A 19,065-nucleotide genomic window follows, 5' to 3' on the forward strand; every position below is an offset into this window, starting at 1 on the left:
TGAATTCATTTATAATAACTATGAAATACAGTGAAACCTGGTTAAGTGAGACATCAAGGGACCTGCAATGTCGTTTCACTTATAGAGGTATTCCACTTACCCAGTGTCTCAGATATACAGGTATAAATAAATATCTGTCTCATTTACAGAGGTTTCATTACAGAGGATTACTTGGAATTACGTGTGGAATTTGTGGGTAGAATAAGAATGAGTAAACAAACAATGTTATCTCAGTTACAGAGGTTTATGCATATAAAATTTACTCGCTGTCTCAGTTATAGAGGTAACTATGATGATAAATCGAAAGAACAAATCCCAGATATAGAGTTTTACCTCGTCCCACTAACAGAGGTAATTCAGTGCCAAAGTGTTGGGACCTCAGCATGAGTTCCAGTTATGGAGGTTTCTCACTTATCCAGGTCCCACTTAACCAAGTTTCACTGTAGTTAATGCTATCTATAGTTTAGCGCATAAACAACAAAACAATCAGCATAAACAACAAATCAAAGCCATTTTGGCAGTTAGGCTCAGTTTACAAATTTCGAATTTAAATTAATTCATCATATCATCATCATTTTCCGGTCAAGGAAAATAACGTAAGGAAACTGATTAATGTTGATTACATTCATGTAATATTTAAATAATCATTACGTTTCATTATCGTTCCATTACGTTCAAACGCAGATGGAGCTGACACAAAAAAAACAATAAACATATTTAATAATCGAAATTGTTATTATAGTCAACCTAAGTAATTTGAGGATTTATTTTCACATCTAGTATGGATTTTGCGTGACCTTATAAAAATAATCGTTATTTACGAGTACATAACATCAAACTTGTATATGTATACAATAGTTAAGCTTGTAGAAGTATGCCACCTGATGACCTGACTAAAATAAAATATATGAAAAAGCGTATAATTTCGCATTACGTCATAATTGGAAGGGTAATTGGATGGATCGTGCGAATTTTTAAAATAATAATTATTAAATAAACTATTTGTAAGTTAAAAATGTATTTATCGGGAAATAACAACACGTAATATTGGCACAAGACAACTTCTACCATACAGGGAATTATGCTAATTTTATATGAGTTTATTTGAACGGGAAAATTAGTGATTCTATATTAAATATAATAATTTAAATATTGGAATTAGGACGTTTACAACTACGACTAGTATTCATATTAATCTACTAAATAATGTCGACCATACAATGACACAAGAAGATTATGAGTATAATTTTATTTTTGATATTTTACTACATTAATTAGTCAATTAAGATAGTATTATTCATATGTAATTCGATTAAGGAGATAAATTTATCAACAATAATGAAAAGTCTTTATAGACGGGACTTTGAATTTGTTAGAGAGTAATGATGCTACAGACGATGGTCCATAGTTTGATATTTTTTATGTGGTTCAGAGATAAATATTTTAATATACATTTATATGCAATGTTCAGGCACACCTTACATAAGGTATGAGGACCATAAAAGGTTAAAACACTACGTATTTTCATTCGATATTCCATTTTTTGCTTCAAAGGTACTCGAGCAAACCAATCGTGAGCTGTCAATTTAATTGACCAGCAATACTTACACACATTCTAAGCCTTTCTCTAGCCATTATCCGCTTCTAATTTAGCAATAATTGGCCATTAAGATGTTTTCCATAAAATATTTGTTACCTACAACAGTAATACATTACCTTTGTTCGAAAACGAAAAACCTTTTATTTTCTTTAAACTATTGAACTATTATCCTGTTTTTATTTAAAACCAGAGATTTGATGACGCATATCAGACATTTGAATTGATGTTAGTTTACTTTTGAATAACTACAAAAGTTTAAATACGGGCGCATAATATTTCTATAAAGCGTGTGCATATATTTTCTCTTCACTGAACACTAATTTGTAGTGCGGTTAGTTTTATATATTTCCACACGAAGATAGAAATTGCACGTGAATAATTTATTAAAATGCGGTAGTTCCCATTTTATTCTACAATTCACAATTTGCATACCAAAAGAATATTATAACTAAAAAAATGAGCACAGACATTTATCAAGACTTTGTCTTCATCATACTCATTGCCTCATTCGAGCAATTCCATTCTTTTCGCAAATATTGTGGAACTTGTCTTTAGGAGACTTATATTCATAAAATAAAAAAACTGAGATGTCCAAAAAATTTTAAATAAATAAAAGGAAAACAATGATAGTGGGGATGTTTCCTGAACATGACTTTTGTAGGATTTTTCGTTTTCGACCAAGCAATAATGATTCCAACATTACCTAACACGTGCAACACACCATAATCTTAACCAATGAGGGAATCTATAAGTAGTGGAGGGAATAATAAAGTCTTAGCTTCGAAACTGGCATTGCTATTAGAATTTTTCGGATAGATATTAATATGCCAAAATTTGAATTGAAGACCTATTTCAACTATGTATTCCACCTGGTCCCCTAACACCAGTTTAGAATCATCACTTCAAGAAAAGTCAAAAAGTCAGATAATTATACCTTAAATTATGTCTACTTAGTACCTTCCATAAAAGCATACTTAATGAAAGTATCTACAGGATTAATATAATTGACAATCCAAAACATGCAACAAAATTTCGTTCATAAGCGATAAACACTTCACGGAAATAGCGAAAAAAATTAAAATTCATATATTTATCTTAAAAAGCTACAATCCTAGCACAATATTGAATATTTAATTTTAAATTAGGGCAATAAATCGATTGCTACAAAGCATCAGAGATATTATTCAATCGTGTCATGATGTTTGTTCTATTAAAATCAAAATTGCCTTATTCTAAAACACCATGTGTGCAGATAATACAATCATTGGACCAAAGTTCAACCTTCACATCTCATCGTAGATCTATATACTAATAAAACTATGTAAACGCTAAAACTTATTAGATAAGGATCATACTACAGTTTAAGATAGATAATAATTCTTATTCTATTGCTCATAGTGAACAAGCGACTAGAATTGCAACAAAAAAAAATCTCACTGAAAACATTAATTTTGTACAGAATATTATATATAATTTAAATAATACTTATATTAAAATTGCTTATAAGAATATCGATACAGATATTATTTTGAGTATATTTAAGATATTAAAATTTAGAGTGGCACTGTTAAAATTTAATGTCGATATACAATAAAGTTATTGTGCATTCCTTACAAGCTATAATAGTGAATTCAAATTTTAATGATAATCGACGAATTATAACTATGCATTCCTAGAGTAACTAGACACTCAATAGAGATACGAGAGTAAACTCACAAAGATATTAAGATAAATGAAAACACACACCATTCTAAAACTATGGTCCCTCATCAAGACACACCTTTAAATACCGATAGATCAAACCAGCCGAAAGTCTTCGAAGATTCGTTGTGACGCAAAAACTTTGTTCCGAAACACACATCGCAAACACTTCACAAAAATAATCAAATTGAAATAGTCTTAAGAGTCAAGTGCGAAGTAACACCTAGTCTCCAGTTTAAGGGCTTTGTGCGGGGCTGGGCCATGGAGGCCTCATTTTTTCCAGCACATATTTGAGCTGGAAACTGGTGTGGAAATGCTACAGATACTCATCGATCTGATCGTAGTCCTCATCGGGAGGGGAAGGGCCAGACACGGAGAGGATCGGCAATCCAAAGTGCTTCACTGTTTCAACGCTTCCACTGTCATCAGATTTACTCACTTCCTCGTTGATTGTCTCCTCTCTTGGTGCTTTGGCTTTGCACAGCCTCTCCGATGAGTCTGACATCGTTGTTAAAGGTATATTGTCAGCCGACCTGTAAAAAAGTCTTCATGAGTATACTCGTATCATATCATTGAAATTTGTGAAATGATGAATCTACAGTATTATTTTCGCCAATAATTTAGTAACCAAGGTAGGTTAATGAAATTTACAAAGTGTCGAAATCGATGATTAATATTATATGTTAAAGTAAATAAATATTCGGGAGTTTCGGACAAAGTTTTCGGGACTCAAATTAAAACAAGGAAATAATATTATATTCGGACAAAATTGAAGAAATGTATACCTTGTAATTCGAGAATTGTATTAAAGTTTCCTTTGTTTTCGAGTTTTATCGTTCGCCAGATATATAATGAGTAATATCGTTTTCTGTTTATCATAAAAATATCAAACAAATTAAGTTTATTTGCGAAGCTTATCATAATTGTTCATCATTATGTGAATTGTCTTTGAAGTGAGAATATAATGATGTTTATTGAATAATTTAATCATAATAGTTGACTTGCTCCGCAAATCTAGATAATGTAATGAGTAACACAAATAATATTAGATCGAAATGTTTTTTCTTACACAGTTTGATAAATTATAAGACATAAAATAATAAGCGACTTGAACAAGCAACTCACCTCGAGTTGCTTGTTCAATGGAAAAACCGCGTTCGTAGCGGAGATCAATCACGTTAATGCGAAAAACAGAATCACGCTGTATATTGTTTTTTACCTATGATCTTAGCCTTTATAACATAGGTAGGTATATTATTATTAATTAGCTATTGCCATTATATTTCTTCTTTTGTTAGAGTTTATAATGAATAGGTTAAAACAGTTGCATCTACAACAACAATTATATTCAAAATAATTCTGAAAACTGGGTTTTCAGAATTATTTTGAATAAATAAATTGTTATTTCATTTTGTTAAACTTTATTTATTACCATTACAACTATAATTCCAATGTTCTAAAGAATTTTCCATTACAGGATTTTCAAACCTGACCTTAAAACTTTTTTCCATCCATAGTGTCAGTCCATTAAATCCATACATAGTGTCAGTTCTATGAACGTCTACAAGTGTACACATCCCCTTTAAGGATATATCTTCTTATTAATTAGGTCGATGTTGGACTTAATACGCTCCCGCAGTTCAATTAGGATTAGATGTCATAATAATTATATCTAATAGTGTTAGTCGTTGCTTTATGACCTACTTTATCAATATAATATAACTCTTACGATACAGATGACCTTGTAACTGTATTTTGACAAGAACTCATCAATATCGAAATTGGTCACCTCCATAGATTTCGGGGTACTTTTTAAATATTTTCACTCTCTCATATTAAATGTAGTGCAAATATGCGTGAAATGATTGATCAAGAAATAACAAAAACAAACGAGTGTTCTATAGAAATGAGATTGAGAGCTTGTCGCTTCAAAAATTCATTAATATGAAATTTAGTAAAGATAGTAAGTTCAGTGGACCCAAAAATCAACCAGACAATACGTGAACTTATGATAAATAAAAATTTCACTTCGCTTAAAGGCATGAGAACCGCATCGACTCCAGCTTTTAATGCAGTGGCAAGCTTACTGAACATTAATAGTCAAGATTAAGATTGATAGATAAAGGTTTTCTTGAAATTGTAATAACATATTATAAGCAATTCCATCGACGATAAATATGCACAATTGTATTCCTAAAGAAGTTCTGTTTTTTCTAACGTTGGATTTGATGCTTCTGATGAAGGAATAAACCTAGAAGTTGTTATAGATATTATAAGCTTACCTGGCCTTACGACACAGTTTAGACTGAGAGCCGTGTCGCCTCAGGAACTCGCCAGCATCGAAGCCAGCGAAGCCGGTAGGCTCGGCAGACACGAATATGGCCGAGTTGACGCGCGGTCTGTTACACCGCGCAAGAAGACGCTCCTCACACTCCAAGCTCTGGGTGTGAGTGTGCGACCAACGCATATGCTAGAAAGAAAGATTTTCGTTAATATAAGGATTAAGAAATTTTCTTATTCACATTTGAAGTTGATTTCTACAGAGTAGACACCTCGAATATTCCAATATGACAGAAAATATGGGCCCAATAGATTCCCCTATGACTATCACATTAATAAACCCATATACGATTAAAGTTCATCTTAAGATCGACGAGGACTTGTTGCTTTCGCTGAAAAGTTAATAGGAACGCCTAAAACTGTATCAAACTCAAACATTAAACCAAAATGCTGTTTATAAGGCAGAAGTAGATGTTGTAATGATATCATCGCAGCCGAGTCCTAACTCCTTCATAAAACACTTTCATATAATTCTGTATATATTTAAATAGATAATATGCACTTAGAATTCAGTTGTATACGGGAAAGCCTGGAAGCCTGTTCTTTAACTATATTCATATACATTCTTTTAGTTCCTTTGTGAAATATAAAACCTGTTCTTAATAATTATTCGAACTCATTTCCAAGTGAAAAGCGATAGTCAAATATGTTTTACAAAATATTTTCAAGTCAACAAACTTAGTGAGACTTTAGGATTAAAGTAATCTGAAGTTTTAATCTCCGAATTTAAAATTAATGCCGTTTCTATCACGTTGTGGCTCGAGTATAATTTATTTACTAAACCAACCAAAATAATTTCAGAGGAACAGGATTAAAAGGTAATATACCTACTATACCATAAAAAATAGATAAAGAAATTATACATATGTTTTAGTATTATAAAGCAGAAGAGATTGTTAAACGAATCTAATAAGAACTAAGAAAGAATATGGATATAATTTGTAGATATTGATGATTTAAAATCAGATATCCGATTTTTATCATTAATGTTACAACGAGCAAAGTAAAAAAAAGACAATCGATGTTTCATGAAAACCGGATATTAATATGTAGTAAAGCAATTTTAGTACTTAGGTATGTGTGCAATCAGGATAATGTTATATGATGAATCAAAACTTGGTGTAAAACCGATAGTTGTTTGCAATCCACTTATGTATGCTTGCGATAGTAAGGCATTTAATCCATCCGGAGCTACGTGGAAGCGTGCGATTCAAATATTAATTGGATGGGTGCAATCCATTTTGACGTTAAGTAAACATGTGCGATCTTCGTGATGTTCAGTGGATATGTGTATTCCAATTTATTGAAAATGAATATATAGGTAAGTAAACATATGAATGTATGTCCTGATGATTATTTGTTGGTCAGTGTAGATCATACATTTTATTTATTAGCACTCCTAAACATAGTTGAAGGGCCTTTCATGGTTCTCTTGTAGAGTAGCACCGTCACACTTACTGTTGTCTTATAAAAGCGGCGTATAACGGTCGCGTGTTTAGTTGAATTATATTAGGAAAGAATTAGAAATAATTTCATAACGTTTTTCAACGTAATTCGTAATTGATTAGCAAGCGTAACAACGCACCATACACTCATATTTTACTGTTAACTCGCTCATGGTGAACAAAATTATTTACGAAGAAAACCTTCATATTAATAGAAAGCAAACCGCCACTACAATAAATTTAAAACTAATTATATTTGAGGCTTTAACCCTTACTTGCGCGAGAAACAGAACAGTTTGAGTCTTGAATGGATTAGTTAACAAGATTATGTTTAGAAAGTCAACAAACCAACGGAGCTTAGGATTGTGTTGTTCTATTAAATACAATTATTTATTTACACTTAAGTTTACACAATGTGATGAGTGAAAAGGGAAGCTATTTTAGTTATAAATTAAAAAACCCTTAGTTTTAGGAGGACATTTAGGAAAAAGAAAGAAGCGTCCCAGAAATTTATAAGCCTCAATTTCTATATTTTTTCAAAGATTAATCTTTATTGTACTTTGCACAACTTTTTAACTATCGCAGTAGGTGCTACCGAAGTACACTTGATCTTGTGAGTATTGGGTGTTTGTGAAGTAATGTCCATAAAATAATTGTAAGAAAAGAAACGTTTAAATAAATGAAATATAATAATATCTCGGAACAATTATATATGACACCACAAAGGTAAAGAGTCAATAAGTTCCAAGTTTGAAGGTGCCCTTTGTGGTTCGACTCCGGCGGCACCACTGCCTCACCTATTTCTGCCTCATAACAACAGTATTAAACGCTGCTGTGTTCTGGTTTGAACGGTGTGATAAGGGAGACATACTATTCCAAGGAATTCCGGATTAGTCCTTAGGGGTAGCCGCGCATCTGTGGACTACTTCAGATAGGAATATTGGATCCTATATGGTTGATTATAGATGTCCATAGGCGGCAGTAGCCACTGGTAAGTGGTAAGAGTAGCAGACGAGGATGCATCCTCGTCTGCTACTCTTATCTACTATATTAGTAAAAAAAGTTTATTTAGGTATGAAACCTGAAACTCTTATGTTAGACTGGTATAACCACTTTGTCATGAGGGTGAATAAGTTTAGACAAGTATCGCTTCAGAAATGTAAATTTGACACTTAAAACTATTTGCTGTAAAGTCGGAGGAAGCGACGAAACTTGGAAACTAATATTCATTTGAATTTGCATGGAAAGTTACGGTGTAATATATGAAAAGTGAATTATAAAGTTTCTGTTTGTTACGTCATAAGATTCATTTAGTTATATGCTTGCATACGTTATGATTGATTTACTTACTTTGTGAACATATTCTTTCGTAATTCATATTTTTTACAGTATGCTTAGTGTGAGTGTTGTCTAGTATAAAACTAGGTCATTCCGTTGATTTTTAGACTCAAATTGTTTTTCTTTTCAAAATTTAAGTAGAGAGCTTGATATTCCTTTGAATATAGGACTATCACACAAGCACGCAGTCCACCTGATGGAAATGTTTACTGCCGCCCATGAACATCTGTAATCAACCCCAGATAGGATTGCATTGCTACCTGAGGTCGGCCACAGATGAGCCGTTAGCTAAGCTGGAACGCCTTGGAAAAGTATGTCTTCCTAATGCACCTTAAATAATGTAAGGTGATTACTGGACCACAGTCCATTTCTGGATGACGTCAGACACAGATACAAATCAGACGTCCAATAATACATAATGAGATTTTACTCGTAATCATGCTGAGATACAAGAGGCGATCCAATAGTCCTTAGTGGGAGCAGCGTATCTGTGGTTGACAGATTTCTAATAGAGTTGATTGCAGATGTCCATACACGGCAGTAACTTACCGTCAGACGACCTTATACATGTTCGTTTCATCCTTCCATTTCATAAAATAACAACCTTTATTCAAGCCAGAGAAGGCGAGCTGCTTCAAAATATAAACAAATATCCCCAGCTATATAATTTAAAATACTAAAATAGTTCTGAAGTTTATTACACCTTCATAAACCACACCACTAAAACAATTATTACTTAACTTGGCGATAAAACAATAACGTTCTAAGCAATTTAATTTAACTCATTAGGAAAGCTCTCATGAGTGATTATGCAAAACAGAGCCAGCGTATTAAATTATAAACGAGACGGTCGTGAAACTGACGTGGAGTGGACGATATTATCCAATAAAGCACCACGTATTCGTATGTGCCAAGGCTATTCAGAACAGCGCCCGAGACGAAGATTAAATTAGCCGGCTATTTGTACTTTTGCATAATATTGAGGTAGCTTTTTTTTGTTTTTTTTTTTGTTCACGAGGGGGAAACCTTCAAAAGGTACCCGATGCCGTGGGAGCGACACATAATTTAATATTTTATAATATAATTTTAATATTTTAATAATTTTAATATTTTTCAGCTTTATGACTGGGCCAGCAATTTAACGCCGCAGTTTAGCCATAATCTGCCCAATTAATAAATTTCATTAAATAATTTTACTTTTTACGAGTATAAACAAAATTATAGGCTTCCATGGGGCTAATAAGCCAGAAAAGCTCTTACCCTCAAGGGTTTTGCAACAAAAACAGCTTCGATTCCAATTGTTTTTGTTAATTAAACATTTAATTTAATTATCTAACACATTAAACATTCATTAAGCAACTATAATTTGACTTAAGTCATAACTAAGGCGACCCTTACATCCCTTATTTATACGAGTTACCGCTTGCAATTATAAAGGGCTTTCCTTACAGATGTCGCGCTAACCCTTATAATATGAAATATGGAATTGGTATTATTAATTAAAGTAATACAACTTACTGTTTTGGGAGCAAAGTAATTTAACCCTTTAGGCACCTTTGATCAACTTTAGCCAGTTTAAAGGTATTTTTTTACAGAAAACGTATGTAGACAGGTATAGTCCGCGCCAAACTGCTAGTCCGCTCCAAATATAGAAACGAGTCGCGTCCCAATAAAAATTGTAGATATTAGCGGGACGACGACTGCGCGAGACCCGCCCGGCACCCGTCCGCTGCCCGCTCTCGCCCACGGGTACATAGCTGAGTTAGTATGCCCTTACATTACGAAGTATATGCTAACTAAACTTGCGCCCAACAACTTTAGAGCGGACTAGAAGTTTGGCGCGGACTACATCTGGTAGAGCCAGTATGGGTCGTGGACGTACCACCCATTGATTTCTAGCATGAAACAATTCTGTGTTTCGGTGGAAGGGTGTGTGCTGGTTGGTTTACATATTTAGTGGAACCCATCTTAGTCTACAGAAGTGGCAATGCATCTGTGATCGAATTCAAGTAGAAACTCTGTTCTACATGGAGTTGGGTATTAATGCGTATGGGTAGCAGTGTCAACTTACAATGAAGTGGTGCATGCTGCATGCTCTTGTCCTACTTCTCCTTCTCGTTTTATATAAAACTCTTTTACTGTTACACGAATCAATTATTGTTTTTATCGCTTGGCAAAATATAAGTTTCAGCTTTTACTCTCCGTTTCAGTAGTTCAAGTTGATTGAAGAACAAACTGTTACCCGTTTCTTGTTAGTAGAAGTTACAGAAACTATTTACAAAAAGACATTTTATTATTTGCAGTATAAAAGAATCTTCATCAAATCCTATCCCTAAAGATAATATTCATAGCATTAATGTTTACTGAAAGTAAATAATTAGGATTGTTTTAATTTAAAAGGATTAACGGATTACAAATCCAAATATCCAAGTTGTTTTTCTCACAATGTTTTTCTTTAGCCTGTCAATAGGTGGCGCTAAATACTATACATTGATTTTATTGCGTATACATTAAAATGAGCTTTTCCTTGTACTTTGTACTGGATTGTCTAAAAAATAGTTTTTATAATAATATTTAGGCCATTTAGTAAATTTCAATCTAAACAATTATTTTAGTCCTTGGCTGCTTTCTAGTCATTCCACGCGTTCAATTAATAATCCACAAGCCTAACAAAAGCGCTGGGTCATGATTATTATAATAATTGGTTTCAAAAGCCTTCGCATGTAAGCATTGAATATGTAAATGTGGTTCAAAATTAATGTTCAGTCTGATTTAAAAATGTGCTAATAGAATTTTCTCTATTGAATAATTGATCAGTAGGTTTGAATAAAGGCCTAAAATTATGGACGATTTGTACAATTCCTATAATTAAATGGGATGTTCTTGTATTCTTTTCTTCTCAAAATTTTGCTACTATTTATTTCGCACAGTCTTCGAGTAGTAACTGCGAAATTGTAGAATGGAAAATAACATTACAAACATCACAAAAAAAAGTTTTAAAGATAATAAACATGGGATGTGTAGGCATTTTTTTTTTAATTGGCTAAAATATATAGCATTTTTTTTAATTATTCGTTATAAGTATTTAGATCATACAACATGAAAAAAATAAACACAATTTTATCACACGTCCAATTTTGTAGTGAAAATAATACGGTGATTTATGAAATAAAAGTTTTATATCTTAATCCCAAGTGAAAACGAATATAAAACAGTGTTTGGTGATAACAACAACAGATCACGTGCTTGGTGCCTTTTCAAAATATTTTTGTAGATTGTTATTATACATGAGGTGTTATTATAACTTGAAAATAGTATCATATTCTATGTTATTGAAAAGTCAGGAATTCAAAAACTGATTTTTATCTCGCATTTTGTTAATATTATATTGATAATATAGATAATAGGTATATGAATTGTTTCATCCAACCAGCTTGAATAAGTTCAAATACTAAAAAATAGTTGCGATCGAAAATGTTAAGAGTGTGTTGAAAAAAGTAGAGTCCTTTGAAAAACCAGTGCAAATTGCAAGATAAATGGAGCGTTGACCTAGCAGTACGTGGAACATATCATAGTACACATAACAAAAGTGTATGGAAAGTGAGTATACTTACAGTATACTCGAAATGTAATTTTCGTTACGATTTATTAAGTCAAAGTTCCTAAAAAACTCGATATTTTCAATGAGCCACATTTTGGAACCAATTAATAAACTTTAATTTTATTTCTGTGAAAAAATTCGGCTACATTTTGCATTGCCGTGAAGATGTTTTTGTTAAGTATCTCATTTTGACTCTATCTTTCAAAAAGACGAGGCACAGAATTCTAAAACATATTTTACAGAATTGTAAAACAGTGAACTCTGAAACTAGTGATATACCGCGTGGCAAACGTAGCGTGCGTATTGATTAGCAGTACGTGGAATGCAACCCGTGACACATCGTATTACAGAATTAAATGTAAACAGAAGTTTAATAATGCACAATATGCTCTATTGACCTTTTTATTGTCACACACTATGGTGAGTTTTGTAGCAATTTAGATATGTTGAATGAGCCACAATTTAGATGTTATTAAGTAAATAATTGTATACTCTTTGTCTTTTCGTTATTATTAATACATGCCTATATCTATATCTCTTATTGTAACCATATATTTTAGACAATGAAGGACACACACAACTTATTCAATAAAAATAAGTTTTATCGTGTGTAATTTTATGATAACAATCATAATAACTTCAATATACTGGCTCATTGGTTTTTCTTCGAAATGTTTATAGTACTGCTTATACTATTTGTATGATACATTTTAAATATATCATTTTGAATATAAAATATATTATGTTTAATAATGGTATGCGTTTCAAATGTGAAATCTGGAACAAAGAGTGCACTTAATACGCATTTGCACTTAACATATATGTGAGAGTGATTCAATCCGAGCATTGTGCTTTATCAAACTACTGTGTACATTCAATATAGCTCTATTATACTAATGATTTTCAAATTAATATTAATAGTGACGATTCATAGAATATGATGCATGAGGCTATAGGCAAAACTAGTATATGATACAATAATACCGGAAATTAGATGTTTACATATACACCGATGTGTAATCAACCGACTACAATATGATAGTCTCACATCAATAGTTTTGATCACATAGATCAAAATAGTAGGTGTATGTATCTGTCACCTTGTAAAGTAAAAAGATAATAATTTACCATATACCTAAGCTCGAAACAGTGAACAGTTTAAATCAGTGTCACGTCACAAAACTCCCTAGAGCCTCAGAACCTTCCAGAATCACCACACTTTTATACGTTTGAAAATCACTAGTAAATAAGCTGGTAATAGCAATACGTGATGCGACTCGTAACACTCGTAAGCGTGCTACAGCTTACTTGGTGGTCGCAGCCCGCACAGCGGCATTGGCAGTGGGGGCAAGCCCGCGAGCGAGCGCGGGCAGGGGTCCGCTAGCTGGCGTGCCCATCGTCAGGCGCTGCGTGGAGCAACGCGAACTGACAGCCGCAGTCCCGGGCGCTCCGGCGGGGGTATAGGAAGCAACGGTCCAGCAGACAGCACACGTCCTGCGCACCACACCGTTTGAGCAACGCACGTATCTACATCTATACATTGATGGCTGGTTCTAGCTGAAGCAGTGGAATTTTGGTTAATTCTAAAATTAGATCGGGTCTCGCCTTTAGTAATATTCTAAGAAATTAACATGTTTTTAGATGTTGCAGCAAATAACAGATGTCCATCACGTCACACCATTTGAGCAACGCACTTATCTACATCTATACATTGATGGCTGGTTCTAGCTGAAGCAGTGGAATTTTGGTTAATTCTAAAATTAGATCGGGTCTCGCCTTTAGTATTATTCTAAGAAATTAACGTGTTTTTAGATGTTGCAGCAAATAACAGATGTCCACCACGTCACACCGTTTGAGCAACGCCGTATCTTCATCTACACATTGATAGCTGGTTCTAGCTGAAGCAGTGGAATTTTGCTTAATTATAAAATTAGGTTGGGTTTCGCCTTAAGTTATATTCTTATAAATAGTTCAGCAAACAACATAGGTCCACCACGTCACACCGTTTGAGCAACTCACGTGTCTACATTTATATCTATACATTGATGGCTGGTTCTAGCTATAGCAGTGAAATTATGGTTAATTCTAAAATTAGGTTGGGTCTCGCCTTCAGTATTACTCTTAGAAATTAAAGTGATTTAGATAGTTCAGTAAGCAACATATATCCACAACGTCACACTGTTTGAGCAACTCACGTATCTACATCTATACATTGATGGCTGGTTCTAGCTGAAGCAGTGGAATTTTGGTTAATTCCAAAATTAGGTCGATTCTCGCCTTTAGTATTACTTTTAGAAATGTATGTTTTAGATGTTTCTGCAAACGACGGAGAGCGACTTCGTCAAACCATTTGAGCAACGCACGTATCTACATCTATACATTGACGGATGGTTCTAGCTGAAGCAGTGGAATTTTGGTTAATTTAAAATAAGTGTCTCATATTTTACCTCGGATTCATATGATTTTTGAAAAGTAAAATATTTTCAATAGTTCACTTAATTTCACAGGTCCATCACGTGACACTGTTTGAGCAATGCACGACTATTATAACACGTTCTGTTCTCTCTGTAGAATTTTCAAAAATTCTAAAATTCAGTAAATGTTTAATATCACTGCTAATAAATCAGTTACACACGTATAACATACATGTTTAGAAACATAAAACTACAAGTAACATCTAATGGAATTCTAGTAAAGCTTGATTCTAAGTCTATAACAAAAACTACATCTTATTCTAAAAGCTGTGAATTTGCAAATTATATCTACTTATTACGAGTAATTATTCAATGATTTTGAAATGTCTATAAAAAGGGGATATCGTATCTAAAATAAAGAAACCGAGTATGAATATCGTAATTTTAAATATCTCCATATTTAAATGATATAAACAACGAACATGGCCAGCGATGACCAGAAAAGGCCACTGCAGGAAATACACTGCAGAGAATTACATCTACAATTCCAAATAGAACAGAATGCTACCAAAAGTCAACCAAAGACCGCAAATGGGTTAGTACTGGTGATTGAGTTGAAACGCATCACATAAGTCTAGTTCCACTAATTTTAAACCAGAAGCGACAATATACAGATACAAATCAATAGGTAAGGTAATGTTTAAGACTTTAAAGTATTATATCAACAATTTATCACATTCACTGCCCCGTGCGGTGAACGGAAACATTGTTATGAACAACGTCCGTTTTATAATATAGAGGATGAAAAATAGATTATTTCCGAATACAGAAGTAGTTCCATCCTCCATCAATAAAATAATTAAAATGTTTTGTTACAGTATTTTATGACAGCCTTAAAATAATACATTTTTTAAGCGGCTTAGATTGACATATAGTATGTTACTCTTCAATTTAACTTAAAAGGTGTTCGGTTAACGGATTTTCTCCTAACAAATGAGCTTTATGTTAACAAGCTTTTCTTTCGCAAAATATATTTTTTTAATTAACATGCTGAAGTCAGAGAGTCTCAAACAAATTTTCAAATAAGGTCAGTAAATTTAATGCTAATAATAGGTCAGTTTGGGAACTAGAAGTTTTGAAGGAGTTGACAACAATTTAATCCTTGACACTATTGTAGACTTACAATCCTGTAGGTTTAAGGCTTTTTAACAACGTCTACGTAAAATAGTAAATAATAATTAAAACTATAGTCGTTATTTACTCAAACATAATTTCCCATACATAATACAAACTCTGTACCCGAACAATGAGGTTCAAATCAATGCTATCTCTCCATGCTCTATACTACCATTGTATCGTGAATCTAGTTATTGAAGCGTTAATTGATTTGACAAGTGTTAATTAGCGTATATCCATTCAGATTAGGTGAGGCTTTCCGGCTATTGTTGAGATTGGTGAATCAATTACAATTTCAATTTAGTAACACTGTGAAACAACCTATTTCTGCCTTAGCAGCTACTCGTATAACAGTGTTAAGCACTCATGTGTTCTGGCTTGAAGGACATGGTAAAGCAGACTCGAAGCATTCCAATTTAGTTTTTATAGGAAGAAAGGCATTTATAAGTCTTAGGTACATCAAATAGGAATTCAGTCCTATTCCTGACTAAAATCAATTGTCGGTAGTAGCGACAAGTAATATATTTTTTAAATCTACTGTCATGATTTGGACGGGAGTTCTAATCGTAAAAAGACGCACCAACTAGTCTTTATTTTAGAGCTGTGTCTTGTAAAATTGATTTGCGCCTTTTCAATAGGACTTAAAATACGAGTATCTAGTAGCTTTACCTTCAGATGAACTAGAATCATGCTAATTTGCGACTTCATTTTCATAATAAGAAGACAGAGAAGAAAACAATAAACCGTCTCCAATCCGAAGATTATACGATAATTTCCTTCATTCTTTATGCATGTTTGCAGCGCCCGTGTTTACATAAATATAAAGTGATTCACAAAGGCAATAGAATTTCTTGATTAGCATGCAGGTTAAGTTCCAAGTACTGCTACGATAAGGTCGTGTTTGTAGATTAAAAATAAAATTATTAATAATACCGTGGCGATAAATAGCGTGACTTAATTCCAGTAATAGTTTAGACTTTGTCAATAGAAGTAACAAGCGAGCATGCTACTCATCTGATCATAAGTGGTCACTCAATACTCAATACTTTTTTGCAATCATGGTTAGTTTTACAATTGTTCTACAATAATCATTTACAATTCCAGGAACACATGAACCCACAATGGGTGTAGCAATGAACATGAGTGCGTCCGATTTATATTAACAATTAAACATTGATATCAGATTTACAACATTATTTATTTTAATTAGTATTTATTTCTTCATTTTTTTTCCGTATTTTAGTTTTCTAAATATTCACTACTGCCCATGAACAACACCTGTCATTGATTTCATATAAAACAAGAGAATGACATATAATGCTTTCATCGTTAACCGATTACTGTTCCACTGCTGGGCACGAGGCTTCTCTCAGAGGGTACGAGGACATAGTCACCGCAAGTGTGGATAGGCAGACATCAGACATCTTGGAGAGCGTATTTTAAGAACTCTGAAGCGCATAGGTTTCCTCAGAACATTTTTTAGAGTTAAAACACACATGAACTCTAAAAGTTAGAAGTACATGAATAAGACTTTAATCTTGAAGCTCAAGATTTGAGGTTTAATTTTAAACCTTGCTTTAACTTATTTCGCTTTATACTATTTTTTAACCCAGAATAAGCAGTATTATACTATTGTTATGAGGCATAAATAGGGTTAATAGTGTATTATGAGAGCACATGATCTTAAAAGAGTACTACTTTCTTTAAATTCATTTTAGTCCTATTAAATCTTGGCTATGTATCAACTTCTAAGAAAACCAACCAACAACAAAACAGTTTCTTATGGATCAGGAGTCCTTGAATTCTACATAAAATATAAAAGAAGCAAACACTTAAGTAAGGCGGCTTTACCTTATCATTCGAATTAGAATACGGCTAAGTCACTGTTGATATACAAAATACATAGTGGTGACATAATGCAACCTACTGTCAAAAACGAATTAACAGTATTTTCATCTTCATACGACCCTTACTTTCTCCACATTACCATACAGTTTTGCGGCGTCACTTCTCAGGTAATACCGCTCGTTACCTGCGAGAACACGACACCGCAATGTTGCTAGAGATTACCTTTACAATTTTCACACGATGTGGCTTATGTTGGAAGTGTTTCAACGCTCTTAGAAAATAAATTTATATTAACATAGTAGGTGTTTCGTGTTGTCACAAATTTCGGCATAATATTCAAAATGACGATATTTACATGTGAGATAATTTTTACCCGAAAGTACTTCTTAAAAAAATAAACTGCACCCTGATATAAAACGATTTATATTAATATTATTTTTATGCAAACGTGTGTATATGAATCATATAATAAACACTTGCATACTCTCTACCGAAATTAGCATTGAATTAGTTATCTTAGCTTAAGAGCCTTAAAGTGCAATGCCGAAGGATAGTTATTTCACGTACCCACAAAAGAGTTAATAATTGAAACACAAAAATATAATAGTAAATAGTTAAAACATTGTAAAAAGCACTTTCGTCTCCGTACGTCATCACTATACAACTTTACGTCATCGTTTCTCAGGTAATGCCTCTCGTTACCCGCGGGGACACGACTCCGCAATTTTGCTGGAGATTACCTTTACAATTTTCACACAATGTGGCTTATGTTGGAAGTGTTTCAACGCTCTTAGACAATGCATTTACATCAACATCGTAGGTGTTTGAGGCTTTCGCGTTGTCACAAATGTCGGCGTAATATTCAAAATGTAGATATTTACATGTGAGATACTTTTTAAGTTCTTAAAAAAATAAACTGCAATATTATTTTTATGCAAACGTGTGTATATAAATCATATAAAAAACGCTTGCATACTCTCTACCGAAATTAACATTGAATTAGTTATCTTAGCTCAAGAGCCAATTAGTTACAAAAGAGTTACTAATTGAAACACAAAAATAAAAAATAGTTAAAACACAGTTAACAGCACTTTCGTCTTCATACAACTTTACGTCATCACTTCTCAGGTAATGCCTCTCGTTACCCGCGGGAACACGACTCCGCAATCTTGCTGGAGATTACCTTTACAATTTTCATACGACGTGCCTTCAGTTTGACGGTTGTTAGTCGAAATACTCTATTAGACAACGCTTTCACTAGAACTAGGTTTACCGGTGTTAAAGGATGTTGACAAAATAAACAGCGAGAAATTCTTCAGCGTAGTATTTTAGTGGTTTAGTTTCCCATATTTTTGCTTATGTTTTATTATTATATTTCGAACATTATCAGTTAAAATACATAAGATTGATTTTATTCATAAAGAGTGTAAGTCGAAACGCCAAATAGATTATGTATATCTGGTTTATCATAGGTACCTTTTAAATTACTATAGATAACTAGCTGAACCGGCAAACGTTGCGTTACCATATAAATAAAAAAAAATTAATGGGTGAACAACCATTATCACTTAGGGCTATGAAAAATAGATAGAAGCCAATTCT

The 19,065-nt window shown here is 33.1% G+C and overlaps 1 protein-coding gene across 5 annotated transcripts in view; it reads right to left on the bottom strand.

Annotated features, from left to right (window-relative positions):
- Positions 1-449: 449 nt before the first annotated feature.
- Positions 450-19,065, bottom strand: part of LOC140757313 (fibronectin type III domain-containing protein 5) — a 178,241-nt gene continuing 159,625 nt past the window's right edge. For all 5 annotated transcript variants that reach the window (XM_073092966.1, XM_073092970.1, XM_073092967.1 and 2 more), the window contains 2 exons: positions 5,584-5,771; positions 450-3,834 (listed from right to left, as the gene is read on the bottom strand). In XM_073092966.1, coding sequence (XP_072949067.1) covers positions 3,618-3,834; positions 5,584-5,771 — 405 coding nt within the window. In that variant the 3' untranslated portion in view covers positions 450-3,617. The remainder of the gene's footprint in view (positions 3,835-5,583; positions 5,772-19,065) is intronic.

Source organism: Epargyreus clarus, unplaced genomic scaffold, assembly GCF_041222505.1.
Source record: "Epargyreus clarus isolate Ecla_fem2 unplaced genomic scaffold, WU_Ecla_fem_2.2 ptg000004l, whole genome shotgun sequence".
Lineage (NCBI taxonomy): Eukaryota > Metazoa > Arthropoda > Insecta > Lepidoptera > Hesperiidae > Epargyreus > Epargyreus clarus.